The sequence below is a fragment of the Dermacentor silvarum genome, chromosome 9 (assembly GCF_013339745.2).
Source record: "Dermacentor silvarum isolate Dsil-2018 chromosome 9, BIME_Dsil_1.4, whole genome shotgun sequence".
Taxonomy (NCBI): Eukaryota; Metazoa; Arthropoda; class Arachnida; order Ixodida; family Ixodidae; genus Dermacentor; species Dermacentor silvarum.
This window is the reverse complement of record NC_051162.1, coordinates 118,073,498-118,095,111: the sequence shown is the minus strand read 5'-3', so window position 1 is coordinate 118,095,111 and position 21,614 is coordinate 118,073,498. Positions and strand designations below refer to the sequence as shown.

The following is a 21,614-nucleotide window of genomic DNA, read 5'->3' as shown; positions in this document are numbered from 1 at the left end:
TCGCCGTTGAGAGGGAGTACCTTTTTGGGACGTACTTCAGTGAACTCTAAAGGAGGACTTTCCACTAGATCCCTATGGTATAAGGTTTCTGAACATTAGCAGAGTACCATACAACTTGATAATGCTGTCTGGCGTGCACTGTCTATGGCATGCCTGCATGGCGGGGCTTAACTGTGACTCGGGCGTGCATTCTGTCTGGTTGTTGCGCTGAGTATGTGACACTTTTTGTAGACATGCAAAGACTGCAAGAGCATGTTCCTGAGTAGCTATCAACAGTAGGGCCCTTGACAACACTCAAGCCCAGCTGGTGTTGTCTGAAACTGCCCAACACCAGTTGTACAATTTAAAAAAAAAGCGATCAATGCATAATGGTTAGAGTACCGGAATGCTGTGCTCGGCGGCAGAGGTTCAATTCCGCCATGGGCCACACACATTATTTTCTTTTTATTAAAATGAGGTGACACAGAGACTATACCTACCGACCTATTGCGAAGTGCCTAGAATGAGGCAAATAATGATTCGCTCGCATTAAGAACTCGCACATATGAAAAGAGGACGTTTACTATATGCAAAATGTGGCCACGAACAGGAACACCGCCAATCAATTGGACTACGGCGGCCGGCAACGTCGATCCTCCACTGCCTTTGCTGCCGCTGACATTTCCGTCGCCGAGCAGTACGTGAATGACGTGCGACATCCAGATCTCGACGGCGCGTGCCCCCGGGTCTGGGTTCTTGAGCATCTCCGGGTTCACGTAGGATGCGCGGCCGGCCTTGGCTCGCATGGACCTCGTGGCAGCCGTGGAGGCCGACAGGGCACCTAGAATCTCGTGCAGCACCTGCCGGAAGGTTCTCGGGTCGGTAGCTGGCTGCGTTGCTGCTCAGCACGGTCAGCGCTGCGTCCAAGGGATCCAGCTGCGGAGAAAATAGGTAGCGACGACCACAATTCACCCGTTTGAAGAGAGACGTCAGATTAAACGGACGCATAATTTGCCTGCAAGGGGCATGAAGCTTTTTTGCACTATTCAGGCATAGGAAAGTGTTTCAAGTGTAGCAAAGTTGGCGAACGGACCCCCAGTGCAAAGTACGTTTGCAGGGACTAATTTGATGACTTGCTGATGCCAGACTATAAGTATTGTCATTCGTAGTATGAAGGCGCACTTCAAGTGCGACCACTTCTTTTACGACCCAAGTGTGGCTCTGCAAGTGCCGTGCAAATGAAGAGCGCTGTTATTTGCCTGTTTTATTCCTGCGTCTTTCGCCTTACAGAAACTGGCATGTGCCAAAGCTGGATCCAGGGTAGCCTCCAGGAATGGGCCTGTCATAGCCAACTCGCAGGGAGCAGCCGAAGCGAAACAGCACGCTTGATGCCATGGAAAAACACTGCCCTTTATTTGCTACGCACTTATCTTTTACAGCAACCTAGTGATGACGTAACACGCCGCATATGCAATCTGTTAGTGATATAACATCAACACATCAGCGCGTGTTCTGGTGGCTATTATGTTACACTCCTCCCCACCAAAAAAAAAAAAACAACAACGATAGTTTAGCGGCCTTCGTGGTCAGAAATGCACAGCTGGTTTTTTTGTCCTCGTGCTTCTTCGCAGCATTGGCGTACTGTCATGGGTAGTAGGCACAACCAGATCGCGTGTTACTGTTCCACTTTCGCTGCATGTTTCAAGACACGGCTCAGCAACGGGATTCGGTTGCTCCGACTCACACTTGCTGGGTAGTGGAACTAGTTGCACAGCCGGTTGCACACCCGCCCGTTCTGACATGCACTCCGTGGTTGACGAAGCTTGTTGAACAGGTGGTAACCCTGGCGGCGGTGAAGAAGTCTGTCGTGCAGGCGGCAGTCCAGGAGGCGCACTAAATGGGGCGAAGTTCGGTTGCAGGTGTTCTTGATGGCGCCACCAACACCTACCGTCTGACAAAACGGCATCAGCGATGTTATCGGTGGCTCTGTCAGTCACTCTTGCTGGCATCCAGGTTGGCCATGAATGGAAATTCCGTGTGTATCTACCAGTATATGCTCAACCTGTGGACAGGCCAGCGGAAGTTTTCATGCCGCAGGCTGCTTATCCTCGAGTACTGCGGTCGACTGCAGTCGCGGAAGCTACGTCCAAGGACTCAACCTTGGCGAAGCTACGAGATGCCTTATGGTCTGGAGCTGAGCTACGTGACTGTCATAGCCAACTCGCGGAGAGCAGCCGAAGCGAAACAGCACACTTGATACCGTGGAAAAACACTGGTAGTGGTAGGCGACTCAAACCATCCGCGTTGGCCATGCTTGCTCCCGGCCGGTACATGAGCTTGTAGTTATATGCTCCAAGCATCAGCGCCCAACTTATGATACGCAGTGAACACATCTCAGGCACGCGCTTGTCCGGAGCGAGCAAGCCCAGTAATGGTTTATGGTCCGTAATAGCCTCGAACTCGCGTCCCCAGAGGTATTGTCGGAACTTGGTTACGCCAAACATGAGCGCAAGAGCCCCCTTGTCGAGATGACTGTAGTTCCGCTCGGCTGGCGCGAGACTTCGTGATGCAAATGCGATTGGTCATTCAGCCTCCCGAGTCTTCCCTATGGGCCAGAACGGCGCCAACGCCGTACAGTGATGCATCGCATACGAGAACCATGGGTTTCTTGGGGTCATAATGCGCCAGCACTGCTGCTGAAACAAGTAGCTCCTTGCTCCTTTGGAAAGCACGTTCGTGATCCTCACGCCACTCCCAAGGCACCTTGGCCACAAGCAGCTCGTTCAAGGGATGCAACACACTAGACAGCCCCGGCAGAAACCTGCGGTAAATGTTGACTAGGCCTAGGTAACTCTGTAATGCCTTGACATCTTTGGGTCTAGGGGCCTTCAGCACAGCCTCTACCTTTTCAGGGTTGGGTTGAAACCCCGCAGCCATGACAACGTGACCCAGGTATTGATCTTGCCGTTCCAGGAAGGTACACTTATCAAGCTTAAATTTGAGCCCAGCTTGCTTCAGTCGGCTTAGGACTAGGCCCGAGGTTTGTTAGATGGTCCTGGTCGTCGCGTCCAGTCACAAGAACGTCGTCGAAATACACCACAATGTGTCTGAGCCCTTGTAGCAAGTTTTCCATCTCCTGCTGGAAAATTGAAGGAGCAGATGTGACGCCAAAAGGCAAATGCGTGCGTTGGTACAGTCCTTTTGGTGTGCTGATTGTCACCAGCTTGCGGGATGCCTCGTCCAGTTGAACTTGCAAATACGCATCCTTTAAGTCCAACTTGCTGAACTTCTCGCCACCGCTAAGACGGCTAAACAGGTCTTCAACGCATGGTATCGGGTACTTTTCAGGCACTGTCACGGGATTAACAGTGACCTTGAAGTCGCCACATATCCGAATCTTGCCACTTTGCTTCAAGATAGGCACGATAGGCGCAGCCCATTTCGAAGTCTTAACTGGACGCAGCGCTCCAACTCGTTCCATGCACATCAGTTCCTCGCTGACGCGGTCGATCATTGCGAACGGAACAGGACGAGCCTTGAAGAACCTCGGCTTCACGTGTTCCTCGATTGTTATTTTCGCGGACACTCCCTTGAATGTGCCCAAGGCGTCGTCGAAAACACTCGCATACGCAGTGACGAGTCCCTCAACCGACGTGATAGCCTTAACGTCCATCACATTGCGCAGTTCAATTCCGAGGCCTTTCATCCAGCCACGTCCCATCAGGGATGGGCAGTGTCCTGGGACGACGTACAACACGTCCCGGCACTCATGGTTTCCTAGTCGTACAGTGGCAGGCAGGCTGCCTTGCACCGGGGACAGCTCACCGGTGTAACCTTTCAGCATGACGCTTCCAGACGACATGACGTAAATGTGCGGTGAAAGGTTTCTTCTGACACGACAGACACACTTGCTCCTGTGTCGAGTTCCATAATGAGTGAAGTTCCATTCACGGAGACCTCAACCCGGTACGGGCTACCGTCGTGAGCCGGTGCGCGCACTTGCCACATTTCATAGACTTGCGGTGCTGGTACGGTGGCTAGATGGGTAGGTGTGCCGACCGGCGCCTCTGGAGCGTAGTTCACCGCTTCTCCGTGTCATGACGCAAAATTGGCGCTGCGGTCAGTAGAACGGTTCCGCAGCGCGCGTCGTCTGCTACAGAGGGCTGGCGGACCGGCGGCGAGCAAAAAAAAAAATAAAGCCCGTACTGGAATAGTTGTATGTCGTCTGTTCGTGTCAGTTTCAAAGGTGAAGAGCTCCGCATCTCTCGTACTGTTTGTAAGTTCCTAAACGATGTGGAATGTTCCAGGTCGGAAAAATGACCGGTGAGATTAGCGGCGGCATTGCTCCACCAATCAAGCCCACCAAGGAGACCTACTGCTTCGCTCCGAACTGCAAGTCGGGCTCTAAATTTGTGACAAAGACAGCGGAATTGTTCCACTGTCTGACAGCGGAAATGTTCACCCCGAGCTGCTCAGTAGCTTGCTCAGTATCGGTACAGTGGCTAGATTGTATCGGCGACGTTAATGAGCAAGCGGTACACCGAAAAGCGTAGGTCCATGAGCTCCTCGACGTTGGAAATTTTCAAGCCGCACATGAGGTGCTCAGCGTCTGCGACATCGAGCACCGCTGCGCTGCTACAGAGAAAAGAAAAGTGATTCTAGGCTGATATTCTATATAGCAGGCTATGAAGCAAGGAAGTTCCTGCAAAGAACCAAGTGCTCCGATTGCTCAGGGACATTACTAAATTCAACAGAATGAGTAGGTCAGGGCTGTTGCTCCCTTCTGAAGCACTAAAAAAACTGGTAGCATCGCTCGAAGATGCCTTCAAGCTGTGCTTCAGTTTAAATGAGTTACGAAGGAACAGTGTATCGCCGACTTTGCATCCTTTCTGCAGCTGAATCCCCCGAATTTATCGGCTGTAAGCGGCACAAGAAAGAGCTCACAAACGATGTTGTGAAGTTCTATTCAATTATACGCGTTTACTTTCTTGTCAAGGGCAATAACATGGCGCGCGAAAGCAACAGGGAGAAGAAGAATCACCTGAAGTGGAGGCATGTGCTGTGAATAATGTTATGATGTGGTGGACCAACGTTGCGGCCTTGCTGGCGCTAGGCTATTTATGTTGGTGCGTTTGCTGACTCAAGTTACGAGCGCGTTTCTTGTATTTTAAATATATTCACGAATTTAGCCCAAGATGTATTACTCTATTTTATTACAATGAAACAGTGAACCATATGCACTTACCAACACAATTCTTCTCGCACCAATTTAGATACCGTAACTGACGCAGCAATAAAACAATAGCTGGATTTCTCGAAATTGAAACATTAGAACTCGCTAAATATCACGTGAACATGGTTCCACATACCGTATAAAACCAATGCAGTATTGTTTTATGCATGGAAAAAAATGCATTTACGTCTTTAATGCAATGGGCTGGAGCGCCGCGTTTATATCAATAAATGTGACCGATTGCCAAGCTAGAAAATTTACTTCAGCATTTCGTTTTTTCCGACTAGACGACAACAACAAGTTCCTCATTCTGGCTTGGCCTACACTGCTCAGAACGGTATTATAACGCGCACTTCAAAGATACAATCAGAGGCAAGCGATACTATCAGACACGCAGCTCGTCTACACAGCGCAGCCGCCGTTGCGCGCCGCTAAACCGTTCTACTGTCCGCAGCGCCAATTTTGCGTCATGATGCGGAGAAGTGGTGAACTACGCTCGGTCGGCACACCTACCCATCTAGCCACCGTAGTGCCGGTGTCTCAGAGCGGCTTTCTTCGTCGTCTATGGTATGGATTCACTGATGCTTCCGGGACAAAAACGCTGAACCGCTTGCTCTCGTAACTGTAACTGCCTTGCCCTTGCATACTCACGCCAGGTGCCCCTTGCTTCGACACTTGTGACAGACGCTACTTGCATGTCGACACTGTGTCGCCAGATGCTCGCCTCCGCAGCGGAAACATGAAACAGGTTTATGCTTCTGCTTTCCTGTATCACGTGACACGGCATTCGTCGGCGCAACAGTCATTGGCATGGCTGTTGACAGTGCGCGAGAATCTTTGTTCGCCGCTTCCATCACGATAACTGTCTTCTTTGCGGTATCAAGGGTGAAATCTGGTGACTCCAACAGTCGTCGCTGCGTTGCCTCGTCGTTGATCCCTGCCACAATGCGGTCACGAAGCATTCTGTCTCGGAATGTGCCGAAAGCACAATCGTCAGCAAGTTTGTTCAGGCTAGCGAAAAAATCCCCAGCCATTTCACCAGAATGACGTATTCTTGAATTAAACTTGAACGTTGCAACCACTTCCGATGGTCTTGGCAAAAAAAGCTTCTTCAGTTCGTCAAGGATCGTTGAAAGGCTTGTTTCTGATGGCTTCGACGGTGACAGCAGGTTCCGCAGTAATGAATATGTGGCAGGTCCCAAACAGGTGAGAAGTACTGCTCGCTTTTTTTCATCTTCGACGTCGTTGGCTATGAAAAATTGTTCTACCTGCTCTTGATACTCATCCCAGCTGGTTGTTCCCACGTCGAACGGCTCAAGCTTGCCGACTCCAGGCATTCTCAACTGATATACGGTAGAGAACACAGCCTCAACAGGGGAATTTCCAGGCAGCACCAGCAGATCACACTTTCATCCTCGTCGCCACTGTCATAGCCAACTCGCGGGGAGCAGCCGAAGCGAAAACAGCACGCTTGATACCGTGGAAAAACACTGCCCTTTATTTCCTACGCACTCATCTTTTATAGCAACTTAGTGATGACGTAACACGCCGCATATGCAATCTGTTAGTGATATAACATCAACACATCCGGTGTTCCGGTGGCTATTATGTTACAAGGCCCTCATAAAAGGATACAGACAATGCGCAGGGACTTGCTGTACACTCAGTAGTGTCAGCCAGTACGTCTTGGGGAGTGCGGGGTCCAAGGCCCACCTCTGAATTCGCCAGTGGCGCACGCGCGTGTACTTTTGCGAGCACATGCTCTACTTGGCAAGACATCAACAGCAGCCACTGTCAGCAAAGTCTGGTAGGGTTTGCAAAGCAAGCTTCACTTTAAAATACAAATTAGAATGTTTTGTTAGTCATACACACCATGGTGCGGTCTCCGACCTGCGCCATGCCGTACTTGCTGACCAGCTTCATGCCTAGATCAAGCGCGGTCACCCAGGCACTGAAGCCGCTTGCGAGTTGGAAACCTCGCGAGGCACCCAGCAGCAGCAAGCTGTAGAGGGCGCCCGAGGCGCCGCCCATGCTGCAGCTGACGGTGGTGGACAGCTGTCGGAACACCACGCTCGGATGCTGTAGCGGGGGCTTTGAGTTGAGGTATGTCAGCACGCCTGTGTCACAGAAGAGAACATCAGGCGCAGTGAATGACTTCTATTTCGCAAGATTTTTGTAATCTCATTCATAGTACAGTTGAACCATGTAACGAAGTCGCATCCTAAGTGCAGGAATAAGATAGGTGTGCGTGGGTTCTGTATAAAATACGTACGTATTTCTATATATATAAAAGATATGGTGACACCAGCGTAAGTCAACCCTCGGTGAGTTTACACGAAAAAGAATTTGCTCTGTTGAAGCTGTGTACCGCTTAACTTCTTTTGGACTATTACTTCTATTTGCCATGCACTTGTTTTTATACTACGGCTGCCGTTTCTTGTACCTGCTGTTATGATATTGCCACGTGCCTGCGATATTGTGTTCAATAACCATCTCACCTTCTTTGTTCGTATATGTGCGGTCTTTGACCATTAGAATTCCATTGGTAGTCAGCGCTTGTGCTTGTACCTCTCTCGTCTAACCACACACCCATATTCCCGCACTTCGGTGCTTTGCGCTGCATTTATGCCATGAACTTTCACCAACTCACCAAATTGCTATCCCAATTCACATACGATGTAAAGATGCTGTCATGATATCCGACATTCGTTGTAATCACATATTCGTGGCATGCTGAAATCGGCGATAAAATTAACATATGCATCGTTATATCCGATAATTCTTTATATCCATGTTAGCTATATTGTCGTTCGAATGTATGTCCCAGTTGCGCATGAACATTCAATCACGTTTGAGCCTGATCGGAATCTATCGCAGTTAAAAGTGCCCACGTGGCACCAATTTTAGAGAGCTTTAGCATACCGGAGAAGAGATGTAGAGATGTGCAGACGTGAGGGGAGGACAGGAGGTCTTATCTGGGAGCAGCTGTAAAGGTCCCTCGATAAAACAAGTTGTGGACCCTAGACTCTTCAATCACGGTGTCTCCATTTGTGGAGACGAATTATTTTTGCCAAGTCTGTGCAGTTGTGGGCCAAGGAAGAAAAAAATTCACCGTCCATGCACCTCGTACAGATGGTAAACCAGCGAAGCTGAAATGTGCGACCCCGGTATGAGCCACATGTGATTTCTTACTTTCCTTCCTTCTTTGTTTGTTTGTTTCTTTCTTTCTTGTCCCTGGCTCATACCCGCATATCCAATGCGGTTATCATTGTATGACTAACATGACTTATCAGTCATGTTACATTCAGGGTACAAATGTTTGTCATACATTCGTACCCTTCCATGCCAATTTTGGTATATAACAAGTGAACAAGACGCGAGTGTTCGATAGGTTTATTTCAGCCGGAGGGTTTCTGTGGTCGGACCACGAGTGTTTCAGCCTAGGCATACATACAGCTTCGCTGTAAAAAGTCGCAGTTTCGCTAGAAAGGCGAAGTATCGGTTGCGACAGCAAATTAGTAGACACCTATACGAAGTAAGGATAGTAGTTTTATTGGCTGTATAAACATCTAAACATTGGCTTACTAACTAAATTAACAAGCACGGTGTCACGTGTGCACTAGCAAACATGAACACATCTCACTCGATGACCTCGCACACTTTCTGTCAAAATGCTGGAGTGAGGAAGCGCGGCAGCAGCAGCGAGTGAATTGACCTTCATGATGCCTCTCGCTTCAATGCGAACTAAGCGGCGAGAACACAGCACACACAAAGCTCTCGGCCCATTTTGTCCCCATCACAGATCGCTTTAAAGATATGGCCCGGGCGGTCGCACCATACCGAAGTAGAACCGAGTAGAACAGCCCTCCCCCGGTTCCTTACGCGTGACGGAAGACGGTGTGCTTCCTCCCTGCTGGGAGGTTGAACCACCATCATCGGCACATGCAGCATACGGCGCGCGGTGACGATGTTATCGCCCTTGGACTTTATGCGGAACACCATGGTGACGATGACAACAAAAATGGGCTTGGAGTGTCCGTATAATTGCTATCGCAATAAATACCATAGAAACTGCACTGCGGGCCCATTGACCCCGCTGCTTATGTCTACTGCAATGTTACTCCAGCTCATTTCAGAGTGCAGAAGTATTGCTAAACATGACTGCTTTGCTGTTCGACGGTATGTTCGAGGTTCCGTCAGCAATGGTGAATCTCTGTTTGAAACTCTGTTTGCAAGAAAGGTTAAAGTGTGTTGAAAGGTGCTGCAAGGTGTTGAAAGCATACACCTGTGACATCCCGTATTGCATGCAGGAGGAAAGCACAGCTTGGGTGTATTGCTGCCTACCGTTCGCTCCGGCAGCCAGGGTGGCACCACAGTCCCCGTCGCCGCTCTCAGAGTCCAGCTTGTCCAGCTCTTTCTCGCGGGAAAGCAGGGCATCGCAGGCTGCTTGCAGGCACGTCCGGAACACCTCGCACTCAGCTGAAATGGACATGCCTGGTATTTCATCAAATACTTATTGACTGAAGTACAGGCACCGCGCTTCAGTAATGCTCCTTAGATGTAGAGTCAATTGAGAAACATGCCTCCGCTCTGACGCCTTATCGCTGAGAACACGGCTGCGAATTAAAGTGTAACGAAGAAATCACCGAGGAGCGTCATTAAAGCGCTTCAACCACAGATCGCGCGTTTAATTACTTCAACGAATGCAACTTCTCACCAGCGTTCAGCACGTAGACCTTGTCTTCGGCCAAGACTTGCCCATCGTCATGGCGGTGCTTGAGTGCCAGATGCTCTAGCTCGATCGACGCGGATCGAGGTAGCGCCGTGCAATATCGAGGTAGCCCCGTGCAGTACGGTTTTGTCCAGGCCGGGGCAGTCGTGGGCGCATCTGCGCAGACGTGTGAAGCAGAGCATGATTCTCAATTTTCATTGTGGGTGCAGCAAGGCACTCTGCCACTTGGCATCGCTCTGTGGTAAGGGATTGAAGGGGGTAGTAGCAATGATTGGGTAGGAGAAAATGTTGGAGGGCTAAGGTGCGCCCCCCCTCCCATTGCCGCCCCTTTAGAGCTGCCCCAGCAGTTACGCGTCTAGACGGGAAGGTTATCAATTGGAACTGGTTGGCAGCATGTGCCATACATTATCTTAGAGACGTGGCACAAAGTGATGATAATTGCAAACCCTTTGCATCCCATGAGAGTGCCAGCGAAAGCACACGTTTCATATCTTCCGTCTCCTCTAAATGCACGAAAGGAAACAGTTGGATGCCTCTTAAAGTGCGCGAGTGTCCCGTATATTGCCCTAAAAATTCCAATTTGGCATATACAAATGATAATATTTATTAACCACCCGAGTGTATAGCACAAAGCTACAAAGGAAACTCAATGAAGGTTTATCAGAAAGAAAACTTTGCAGTGGAAGAGAAATTCCTGCTGTCCGGAGATTTATGTTGCTTTGTGCTACGTGTAAGTGTATGGCTATTTTTGCTTTCGTAAAACTTCCTTCACTTCATGGATTTCTAGAGAACTGATTTTCCATAAGTACCACGTAGCATGCAAACAAGGCCCGTGACATTGCATAGATGGATACTTCTGGAGGCAACTGACGCCACTGGTTAACGAAAAAAAAAAAATGTTGCAGTTTCACCCGAAAGGCGAAGCATCAATTGCGATAGCAAATTAGTAGAGGGCTATATGGAGTAAGCATAGTAGTTTTGTCAGCTGTATAAACTGGGACATGTAGCAGAACCAGCAACGTGCAGAACTGTGTCGACGCCATCAGCGGTTTGCCCGCGTTCGCACCGAATGCGCGCGGTGTTGGTGACTGTTGCCAGTGCCTATGGCAGCTGCTCGGAGGTTTTCGACGAGATCAGAACGGGACACCCGTCGAGCAGCATTGGAAGTCTTTACCACCTTCTCGCCATGCAACCTTAATTTTTATATAAATATGCATTTGGTGCCACAGCTAAACGTCGCCTCCTGTCCCCCCACGGCCTTTCGCGCGATGGAAGAAGTCGCGATTTTACATGAGTAAAATATATCGATGTGGTGTTCTCCGAGAGTTACAATACACACCCACCGAGGTAGTGGAGCACCTGCTCGTCTACCTTGAGCAGGCAGACCGAGATGCCAGCGCTCTCCAGTGACGTCATGTAGAGGCCCATGTAAGCGCGCACCACGTGGACATCAAGGCTCTCTGCGCCGCAGAATGTAGAGAGAGAGAGAGAGAAAGATACAGCGAAAACTTGCTTAAAGCGAAACTAAAGCATTCAAAACCTAATTTTAATTTCTTGCAAGGGGAAAAAATTGATTATTAGGCAAAACAATTAAGGCCGAACTCCTACTTCAAAGTTATGTGTCTGAACAACATCATCTAAGACGTCAACGTGATTCCATGGAGTTCACATAAAGGTGTACCCCAGCCAGGGCAAGGCACACTTCATTCTAAGTGTTTGACAGCTCATTCACCATTTCACCGAATACGTTTTGCTTATATTATTCCCCGTTCAGTTGTTAACCAACCTTTACAGGGAACACATTGTAATTTGACCAATGTATGCGATGTGTTAACCATCCTTTACACGGAACACATTGTAAACTGACCAACGTATGCGATGACCTCCTTGGCGAGGATGTTCATCTCCATCGTAGTGAGGCCGCCAAGGTTGTTCAGCATCAGGGCCACGGTGTCGCCTGCATCACGACACGGAGAGGAGAATTGATGCAGCAAGGTAAAGAGACATTCAATCAGCTCATCATTTTTATTTTAGTATTAGGGACACCGTTATCTATCTAAGAGCTTTAGTTTGCATCCGTATTTTATTTTACGGAATGCCAAAACAATGGAGACAGATGGCAGCAGCTAGAGTTGCTGTATACGCTACCTATTTCCTAAATAGAGCCATATACAGTATAACTCTAGCATGGATGGATGGAAGAATGTAGCGGAAAATTGTCGTGGAACCCATCACGGTCTACCACAGTGACCATAAAGCGATTATCACTACCATTGCTGTAAAAGTAATGAAACGTTTCATACACCCATCAGCAGGTGTAGTGGTTTTGCAACGGCTTGACTAGACATTCACTTTCGCAGGGTCGGGACGGCGAGTCAATTTTTTCAACAGATTTTGGAGACAGACATCTCAATACTGGTGTTATAGCCTTAGAATATCCGCTAAGCAGACATCACAATGCTACTATGAGGCTTCATTTTTGCAGTTGGAACATAATGCGAAAGCTAATTAGTGAATATCATTAAATAGCCACCTCGGCATTGAAATTTGTCTCCCAAGTGACGTCCACCTCTTCTGGTAATACTCCTCAAGAGGCAGAACTTCACTACGGGCAGCAGGCGGTTAAAAAAATTCAAGCAGAACGCACCCTTTGGGGATGATTATCTGTGTTAATGCGATTAGCATTCAAGTGATGGTGCATATGTAATTTGGTGATGGCAAATTCATTATCAGTAGAGGTTTTCTTATTACATTCATGTTATATATATATAGAAGGAAAACAAGGAAAAACGCTCGTCCCTTTATGTCCACTGTTAACTGCTGTACCACCCGTGATCCTTCGGCCCATGCGTGGCCTCGCACACGGAAAGATTAACGTTGGACAGTGGATAAGTCCTGCTGGTTTGCTAAAGTTCGCTAAAGTCCTGCTAAATTGTCTAGCGTGATCCATAGCTTTGAGTGCATTGCAAGGGAATTGGTGAAAAATGTAGGTGTATATACCTTCCTTGATGTGCAGCGAATTTTTTGACTGCTCGTTGCGCAGGTGGTTGATCATGAGTTTGGCAGTTTTCGCAGCGGAAAGTATCTGCGAATGCAAAGAAAATTATTTAGGACATTTGTATCCGCTGCTGTTAAAACGGCGACCACACAGAACTGGCGTACTTGTGATCCTTATAGTCCTCGTCTTTAAAGGAGTGGTCACGTGGTACTTTTGCTGTCTGGCAAGGACAAGAACGGAATTAATCTGTTCCATTTCGTATTGCGCCTGCCATGTACACCGGCTGCACGCTCAAGTGGTACCTGAATGTTAGATTCGGGGAAGGGGGGGGGGGGTCGGGTCATCGAAAGATTACTGTAATGCTATGCTAAAGCCTTCCAGCTCGTATCTGTAGGTGCTGGTGGTATTGCTCAGGCTAACTGTTCAAGCTGTGTGAAGGGCTCTCACTTTTTCTTGTAGCATTCTAGTTGGTTGTGTAAAATACCACGAATTGCCCTGCCACGACATGGTGTTGTGCCGTGTAATATGGCATGGAACCACATGCTTTAGAGAGGCACGTCTCACTTTAAATCAATGTCAAAGGTTTGGCGGTTCCCCGGCCCCACTGTTCATTGGGGAAACTAAATGGCAGAAATTCGCAACCACAATATTTAAGCAATTGTAACTGCGTGCATAGAGCTAATTAGTTCACTTTTATATAGCAAAAACTGTACATCTGAACTACAAAGTGGAGGAAGATAACAGTATAAAAAATAATAAAGCAGAAACCTACAACAGGTGAGTGTTACCTTCGACCAGTGCCTAACAAATTGAAGAAAAACAATCATAATTTAATAAAGTGAAATGCTACATACTGCCACAATGGGTCACTGAATTCTCATTGGCCGTGGTTACTTGTAGCACATAGGAAAGGCTAAAGCCCTTGGTTAATGCATGTGACAAAAGACTATTATCGATGTCACACGATCTAGCTGGACGAACATGTCTAGCTTCATCCAGTATTAGGGTCGTACTTTCCCGCATGCCCAATTTCGAGGAATGATGGTGTGAAAATTTTTATAGTGTCACAGGAAAGAAAAGTGTCTGCTGTATAGGAATAAACGTAACATTAAGAAATTCCGGAAAATAGACTCACAGGAACTCGCAGGGCCCCAGCCTCCCCGTGGACACCTGAAACAACGAGGTTAAAAAAAAAAGATCACATAAAAGCAAAAATATATCAAATTCCACTGCGTTTCCTTTCTGACTATCGAGATCATAATTAATTCCTATTTTTGCTTTCTAAACACCTTTTCAACATCGATATTGCAGATTACTTAGCTCCCACAAAAAAGCAAACTACATGACTCAATGTTCATTGTGCCAGAGCTGCATATCGACGCATATGCAAATTCATTCCTACCTTGAACCATAAAAGACTGGAATGCCCTGCCATCATCAGTTATGCAGTGCACGTCAGTTGAAGCGTTCGAAAAGTACATAATGACAGTCACTACAAACCTGAATGTTTGCTTGCTTCCAGTTTTTGTACATATTACACATGCTTTTTTTTTGTTATCAAATGGTACCGTAACCATGTATGGTCTGTTTTATGAATTTGAGTGTTTTCATGAATTAGAGGTTAGAAAAATTATTGCTGAAGTGTTAGACTACTGTACAAATTATTATTCTAGCTGTTTTCCATCACTGACACTTCGTTCATGTAATTTATTGTTGTAACACCCACTGTATGTTTTGATAACTACTGTTCAAATTATGAGTTCACCCGCTTTCTATGTACTGACACTTCATTGATGTAATTTACTGTTGTAACACCCAGATTTGTGATGCCTTAAAATCCACCCTGTAACGGCCTTATGGCCAACAGTATCGTAAATGTCTAACAGGATCGCGGTAAGACATAGACCACCTGCAAGTTTGATTCTGTGTTGACGTAACAATGTGTTGACCTAACACGTTTCACGTGTTTCACGTGTTTGACCTAACAAAGATGGTGGACCTCTGCCTGGAATCATATCTGAGCTATCTATACGGGCCGGTTTCATCAATCCTGCTTTGCCTTCCATTCCCCGCACCCCGTCCAAGCTTTCAATACGTGTCTCCGATTTAACAATGCAACTATACTGATGGACGACTCAACTTTCTGTGGCAACGTAGGGGAAACTATGGAGGCAAAGTGCTCAGAAGAGCGCTTCTGAAAGAAGTCACAAATTTTCAACCGCGTTAGTTCAAGCTGGGGAAGAGAAAATGTAAACGCTTTATTTACAACAGCAAAGTCATACAAAATAAAACCCACGGAGTGTCTAATATGACAATTTTTTTTTCTGCTTTCCTTGTGTCTGGGCAAATGCGAAATTGCGGCACGTGGAAGCTACGCTGAAACCAGTATTTGTTCCAAGAAACCAAAAGCGCTGTCAAACGCTGCTGGACTACCCGGTGCAGTGACATGCATGTGTGCAGGAGCTTCGACCCCGTAGCTTTCCCTTCATTGCCACAGAAAGCTGTCCGCGAATATAGCACAAACACATGGCCATATTAGTTAGGGCAAGTTGCATCTGTGGGAAAGCGTGGTTACGGATGTTCGCGTATATCGTCAATTATCAAGAAATTTCATTCCATCGCTCTTTGTGCAGTCCGTAACTTGTTCTCGAGCTACTTTGTTTGAATTCTCAGGACTGAACCAGTTTCGAGATAATTTTCAGTGTCCGACGAAATGCATGGGTGTTCCAGTACTTTTGTGCTTCAATGCATAAAACAGCGTTTTCCTCAAAATGTTAACTGGAACACCCATGCATTTTGTCGGACACTTTGAAAATTAATATCTCGAAACTGGTTCAGTCCTGAGAATTCGTTCCAAGTGGATACGCCTTGCGAACTCAGCGGCTATAATTCGTAGATTGAAGGATGTGCTGTAAAATAATTAATTCAAATGTTAATTTGCATAATTATGTTAATTATTCAATTAGGCATTTTAATTTCTCGTGGAAGTAATGGCCACCTCATAGAGTAGTTTAGATCAAGGATTATAATTGTGCTATCTGCCACAGGCAATTTTTTAAAATTTGGTGCAGCTAAAATGAAACACCCTGTATAAATTACACGTAATTTAATGAAATAATTTGTATTATAAGCATATGTACTTGCTGTATACTGTATACGGAATGTTTCAGTGGGTTTGGTGCGTTAGTGCCCTTTAAAAACGTGCCAGTTAGTCAAAAATTAAATCCTGAACCAGGCCTCCGAGATTGGAGCACATCCTGATTTCGGAGGCTGTGGTAAAGCATAGTCGAAAGCTTGAAATCTCGCACGTTGCGTACCCATGCCAAGCTCCATCTTGTCCGCTGGCAAGTTGAACAGCAGCTCGTCCTTACCAGGAAGGCTGCAAGGCGTGAGCGCCACTGTTATCGTACCTGCATTTTAAAGGGGGAAAAAAAGTTTTTTTTATTATTATATGATGCTTCAGAGATGTTGGCACCTTTAATTGGCATCGACTACTCCTCTTTCGCATAGGGATAGGCTAATACCTAAAGTCCATAGACATGAAAAGGAAATTGCGTAAATGCACTAAAACTGAAAGTCTACTCAGAAACACAGCAACACAAAGTCCAGTCACATAACTACACTAAAGTCAGGGCACGTAAGAGAACACACACGAAGGCACATGAATCCAGGCACTGCATGGGCTGAATGCAGGCCAAATTAAGCACGCAGAGTGAGCTTATCGCAGATAAATACTCTATATAGTCTATATAGTTTCCGAGCACATCGCTCGCTTCTAGAAATATTTGGAGGGCCATTGAAGCCCATCTTTGCAATGAATATGTTAGCCATGGACCTGCTGAAGGGCCTGGGGTCCCCATGCCACCTCAGGGAACCTTAACTGACACGTGTCATTATTATTTATATACAAAAGCGCGGCTGACTTGATTGATAGAAAAGGCAGGTGGCAAGATACCGCTTATGCCATTTGCCCAAAAATGATGACGACCTAAGTATTCAATCAGCTGCAATGACAGTTATCATCATCATCAGCCTATATTTTATGTCCACTGCAGGACGAAGGCCTCTCCCTGCAATCTCTCTCTGTGTGGTGGCGTGGAGCAGAAGTAGAACACCCGACTTCAAATCTGAAGGTCGTAAGTTCGAATCCTGCTCCAGTCCACTACATTTTCAGGCATGGAGTGGTGCCTGACACCGGCAGAAAAAAAAATATATCGCCGAGAGCTAGTGGGGCTATACTAGTTCCGGTGCAACCAAACTAGGGGCAGGCCCACTAAGCTTCATCAAAGTCACTCCCTCATCAGAACAGGAATTGTCCTCCCCTGGTGCAGTATTCGGCCACTACCTCCCTCATGACTCCGACAATGACAGTCATACTCAGTCCAATTCCTGGCTGGGGTGCCTGGAATGGTTCCAAAGCATTAGATGCGTGCTTCTTTTACAGCCGTTCTAAAATCCAGCCATTGTAGATGTCTCTTGATTCTTCAGGCTAAGTCTGACGGCATCTTTACACCGCTGTGCACCCGCCGTGGTTGCTCAGTGGCTATGGTGTTGGGCTGCTGAGCACGAGGTCGCGGGATCAAATGCCGGTCACGGCGGCCGCATTTCAATGGGGGCAAAATGCGAAAACACCCGTGTACTTAGATTTAGGTGCACGTTAAAGAACCCCAGGTAGACCAAATTTCCGGAGTCCCCCACTACGGCGTGCCTCACAATCAGATCGTGGTTTTGGCACGTAAAACCCCATAATTAAATTAATTAATTAAAACTGCTGTGCAATTTAAAGAAAATTTACACAGTTGCGCCATCCAGTTCCATTCGCTCATTCCTGTGACGTCATTGCGTAGGCGTGCTTCTTTCAATATGAGGGTCTCTCAGGAACTACGTTTTGGAGCGTGGAGTTCCAGAGGGCAGATGCACTGTGCTTTTTTGGGCGGAGCTTGTACTTAAATCTGGGGCTGTTACTGAATATATGGTGTCCTGTCCTTCGAGCACTTTATGGTATATACTGGGTGTCCCACGTACAGCTTGATTCAAAATTTTAAAATATGCAGGTGCCACGCAGCAGGGCAGAACCAAGGAAATGTTGTTTGCTGTTTCTTGGAGCTTGTAGTTCACTTAATTACATAATTAGTTATTAATTAATCAACTGCTCAAATATTATATGCAAAGCAAAAGTAGCAATGAGAAAATTGTAGACCATCCCGAAAAATTTCTGATTCAGCTTTATGTTGCTCGATATGTGCTACATAAAAGCTTTATCAAGCTTGAAACAAAAACCCGTGAACTACGACAAAGTGCCACGTGACTAGTTCTGTGGCACTTCTTTCATTTAGCCTTTAGTCTTGGCTAAAGTATCGGCTTCCTGTTTCTTTGAAAGGAAATGAAACAAAATAAAATTCAAATAACGAAGAAATAAATTTGCTGGTACATGGTAGATTCGGTTGACGCAGGACAACAGTACACGTGAAAATCCCTGAAAGAGGCTTTTGTGCTGCCGCGAAATAATCAGGCTTATCACGATGATGCACTCACCCATGTTTTGCTTCTTGGCTTCAATGAACGCCTTGATCTCATCGAGGCCCTTCTGATCTTCGGCCATAGCGCCCGCAATCTGCAATGCCAGATAAGGATAAGAGGCAGGCGAGGTGCTGGGGTCGATATTAGCTGACACTATTATAGAGCCTTAGCACATAGTAGAGACATACCAGTGCAATCGTAAGACAAAATTTATTCATATCACTAATCCACTTTTCAAATCAATTACTTTAAGGCACATATTATAATTTACAGATTGAAGCCAGTGAGTTCTCGAAGCACATCCACATGGTACGAATGCTTGAAACTATAGCGCGAGTTTTGAGATAAGAGACGTCAAATATGCGGTGAAAGTGGAGTGTTGGTGCACTTATTAGCTTTCAGCACGAAAAAAAAAAGAACTACAGAAAGACTAAAGACAGAATCGCATGACACGAGCTCCGACTATCAATTGAATGTTTTAGTTGTATAAAAGGTTAAGAAACACATCAAACACTATAGGGTGCACATTTGTATTTTAGCGCACAAGTTATTGCTGTGGAAAGGCATTATACAGAGGAAAACTAAGATAAATAGTACTGGGGGGGGAAAAATATAATGAAGCTGCAGACTGATTGTAATCTCTTGTCATCCAGAAAGAAAACCTCCTTGTCAAGCAACGATAATCACCTCACTTTTCAGCAAAACGACATTTTATGTGTTGAAGGACAAAATACATGGAACGCCAATGCATTTTTTCAGACATTTTTGAAATGTTCCTCTCGAAACCGGTGTCCCCAGAAATTGTTCCAAAGGAATATGCCTTGCAAACGCACCGGCGGATCAGTAAATTGCAATATGTGCCCTCAAATTATTAATTTAAGGGTTTATTAGTGAAATTCTGTTAATTAGTCAACTATACATATTTGATTTCCTTGTGAAAGTGTCGTCTACCTCTTAGAGTAGCCCAACTCGAGGAGCAGAATTCTGCTGCTTGCCACTGGCGATATTTAAAACTTCTGTTAGCTCTAAAGATAAAACCCTGCAAAGTATACAGGCTGGAAATCGGGTGTGAGGATCAGTGCTTTGATATTTTCTCAGACCCCGCGCGCCTGTAAAATTTTGACGCCATTAGTGTATACATTATTGTACACTGCATAAAGTAATACAGTCTTCACAGACCTAACTGAACATATCGGCACTGTGGGATCAGTTTGTGCGCTTGGGGATCACTATATGAGCGGTACTTGAAACTGATTTCCTTCAACTTTCTTTTTCTTTCTATCTTTCTTTCCCTTACTTTTCTTTGGGTTGAGAAGCCTATAAGGAAGCTTCACTCGTGGTTCTTTATGGGGAGCTTCCGATGGAGGAACGACAGTCGACAGAAGAGCAGTGAATGGCCTCGCCATTTGCGCATTTTTACATATTGCCACTGCAGGTGCTTCTCTGTATAGTACTCTTTTCACCATTTTCGCAGCAGACTAAGGATGTCATGTCTTTACTGACTTACATTTAAGCCTACGATTGGTTTACTACGTCAAGCCACCGAGAAGAGAAGAAAACCTAATGAGAAGGAAATTTACAGAAGAATAAAAATGGACTGGAGCGCATAAGGCAGGCTCTACCAAGTCATGACCGGCGGCAACTTGCCGCTTTTCTTGAAGGGTATTCAGCGATTGCACTCCACCAATATTAACATATTGGACGGAAACTTGAAGGTTAAGGACCGCGCAGCGAGCGATATGGAACGAAAGATGATAAGCGTAACGTTAAGACACAGGAAGAGAGCGGCGTGGATGAGAGAACAGAGAAGGATAACCAACATTCTGGTTTTGATCAAGAGGAAGAAATGGAGTTGGGCAGGTTCTGCAGAAGAGCAAAATAATCCCCGTATTCATAAATGTATCTTAACTTGAAGCCCTTGCTTGACTTGATTTAAATGACACCTGTTGTGAATGCACCATAGGAAACACAATGACTGTCTTGAGCACATACATGCCAGGCATCACATAAAGTCAAGCATGAGCTTCAAGTTAAGATGCATTTCTGAATATGCAGGTAAGCGGTGGTCTTTTAGAACAACAGAATCAGATCCAAGGGAAGAGAAAACCAGACGGGAGATCAGGTGGATGTGATAGGATTAGAAAATTTGTAGGCATACAGATGGGAATCGGTTGACACATGAGAGGGGTTTTTGAAGATCGTTAGGAGAGGCCTTCGTCCTGCAATGGACATAAAATGGACTGATGGCGATTGATGATGGTTAAAGGGACACTAAAGAGAAAAATGATTTCTGTATCAGTAGATTACCCTACCACGATACCAAAAACGCCACTCTTACCGTAAGAAGCTGCTTAGTAAGCCAGAAAAAAAAAACATAAAACACAGAAGGCGAGTGGCGACGTCACCTTGAAGTTTCCGCACCAGCTCACCGTGACGTCATGGATTTTGACAGCGTCTTCTAGGTCCCAGTTAATTCTATAGCGGTAAAGATTGACAACATTGTGTTCTAAAGGAGCCCAAGACTGACTGTGGCAAGTTTCGCAAACTTTTACTGAGCCAATGTGGCCCAAATACGAAAAATTACTTCAGAACTCGTGACGTCACACTGAAGTGCTGACGTTGGGGTTGGCGCGTGAAATAAAAAAAAATTAAACATTTATGTTTAAACTTCATTATCTCTTCTAATAACTGACCTATTGCAGTGTAATTAACGACAGCAGAGTTTTCAAAGAATACTTTATCAATCGAAGTTGATTTATTGTTTTGCTTTAGTGTCCCTTTAATGATGGTGTGGTGATATGATTAGGATGCGTACGTAAAATGATGACAATCCTTTCCCGTTCTCCAAGCATAGCTGGATGAAGAGGCAGAATGAAGTGGCTGTACTAAGGCGGGCAGAAGGCACGGTAATTAAAGCTTCCCACAATAGTTGAACGGCGAGGGTTTTAGAGACGTGCTGGAAGAGATCGGAGCCCATTTCGCATGCCGATTCCGGTCGCAAGCACCTGTTTTATCGCGGCATCTGCGCCAGAATTCGGACTTAAACGTTGGAAATTTTCGCAGCGATGCTGCTTGCAAATAAAAGCGCGGCGGCAGGGTCGTGTGATGCGTGGGCACGTGCTGACGTGTCAGCGGCAGCACGCGCACGCTCG

General features: G+C 46.3%; 1 protein-coding gene across 1 annotated transcript in view; it reads right to left on the bottom strand.

The window, feature by feature from the left end:
* Positions 1-459: 459 nt before the first annotated feature.
* The window catches only part of LOC119464144 (triokinase/FMN cyclase-like), a 32,495-nt gene continuing 11,340 nt past the window's right edge, over positions 460-21,614 (bottom strand). The window contains 11 exon segments of the mRNA XM_049656225.1: positions 460-866; positions 868-915; positions 7,085-7,329; positions 9,557-9,691; positions 9,930-10,100; positions 11,288-11,404; positions 11,812-11,901; positions 12,945-13,029; positions 14,078-14,112; positions 16,260-16,352; positions 18,478-18,556. Coding sequence (XP_049512182.1) covers positions 498-866; positions 868-915; positions 7,085-7,329; positions 9,557-9,691; positions 9,930-10,100; positions 11,288-11,404; positions 11,812-11,901; positions 12,945-13,029; positions 14,078-14,112; positions 16,260-16,352; positions 18,478-18,556 — 1,467 coding nt within the window. The 3' untranslated portion in view covers positions 460-497.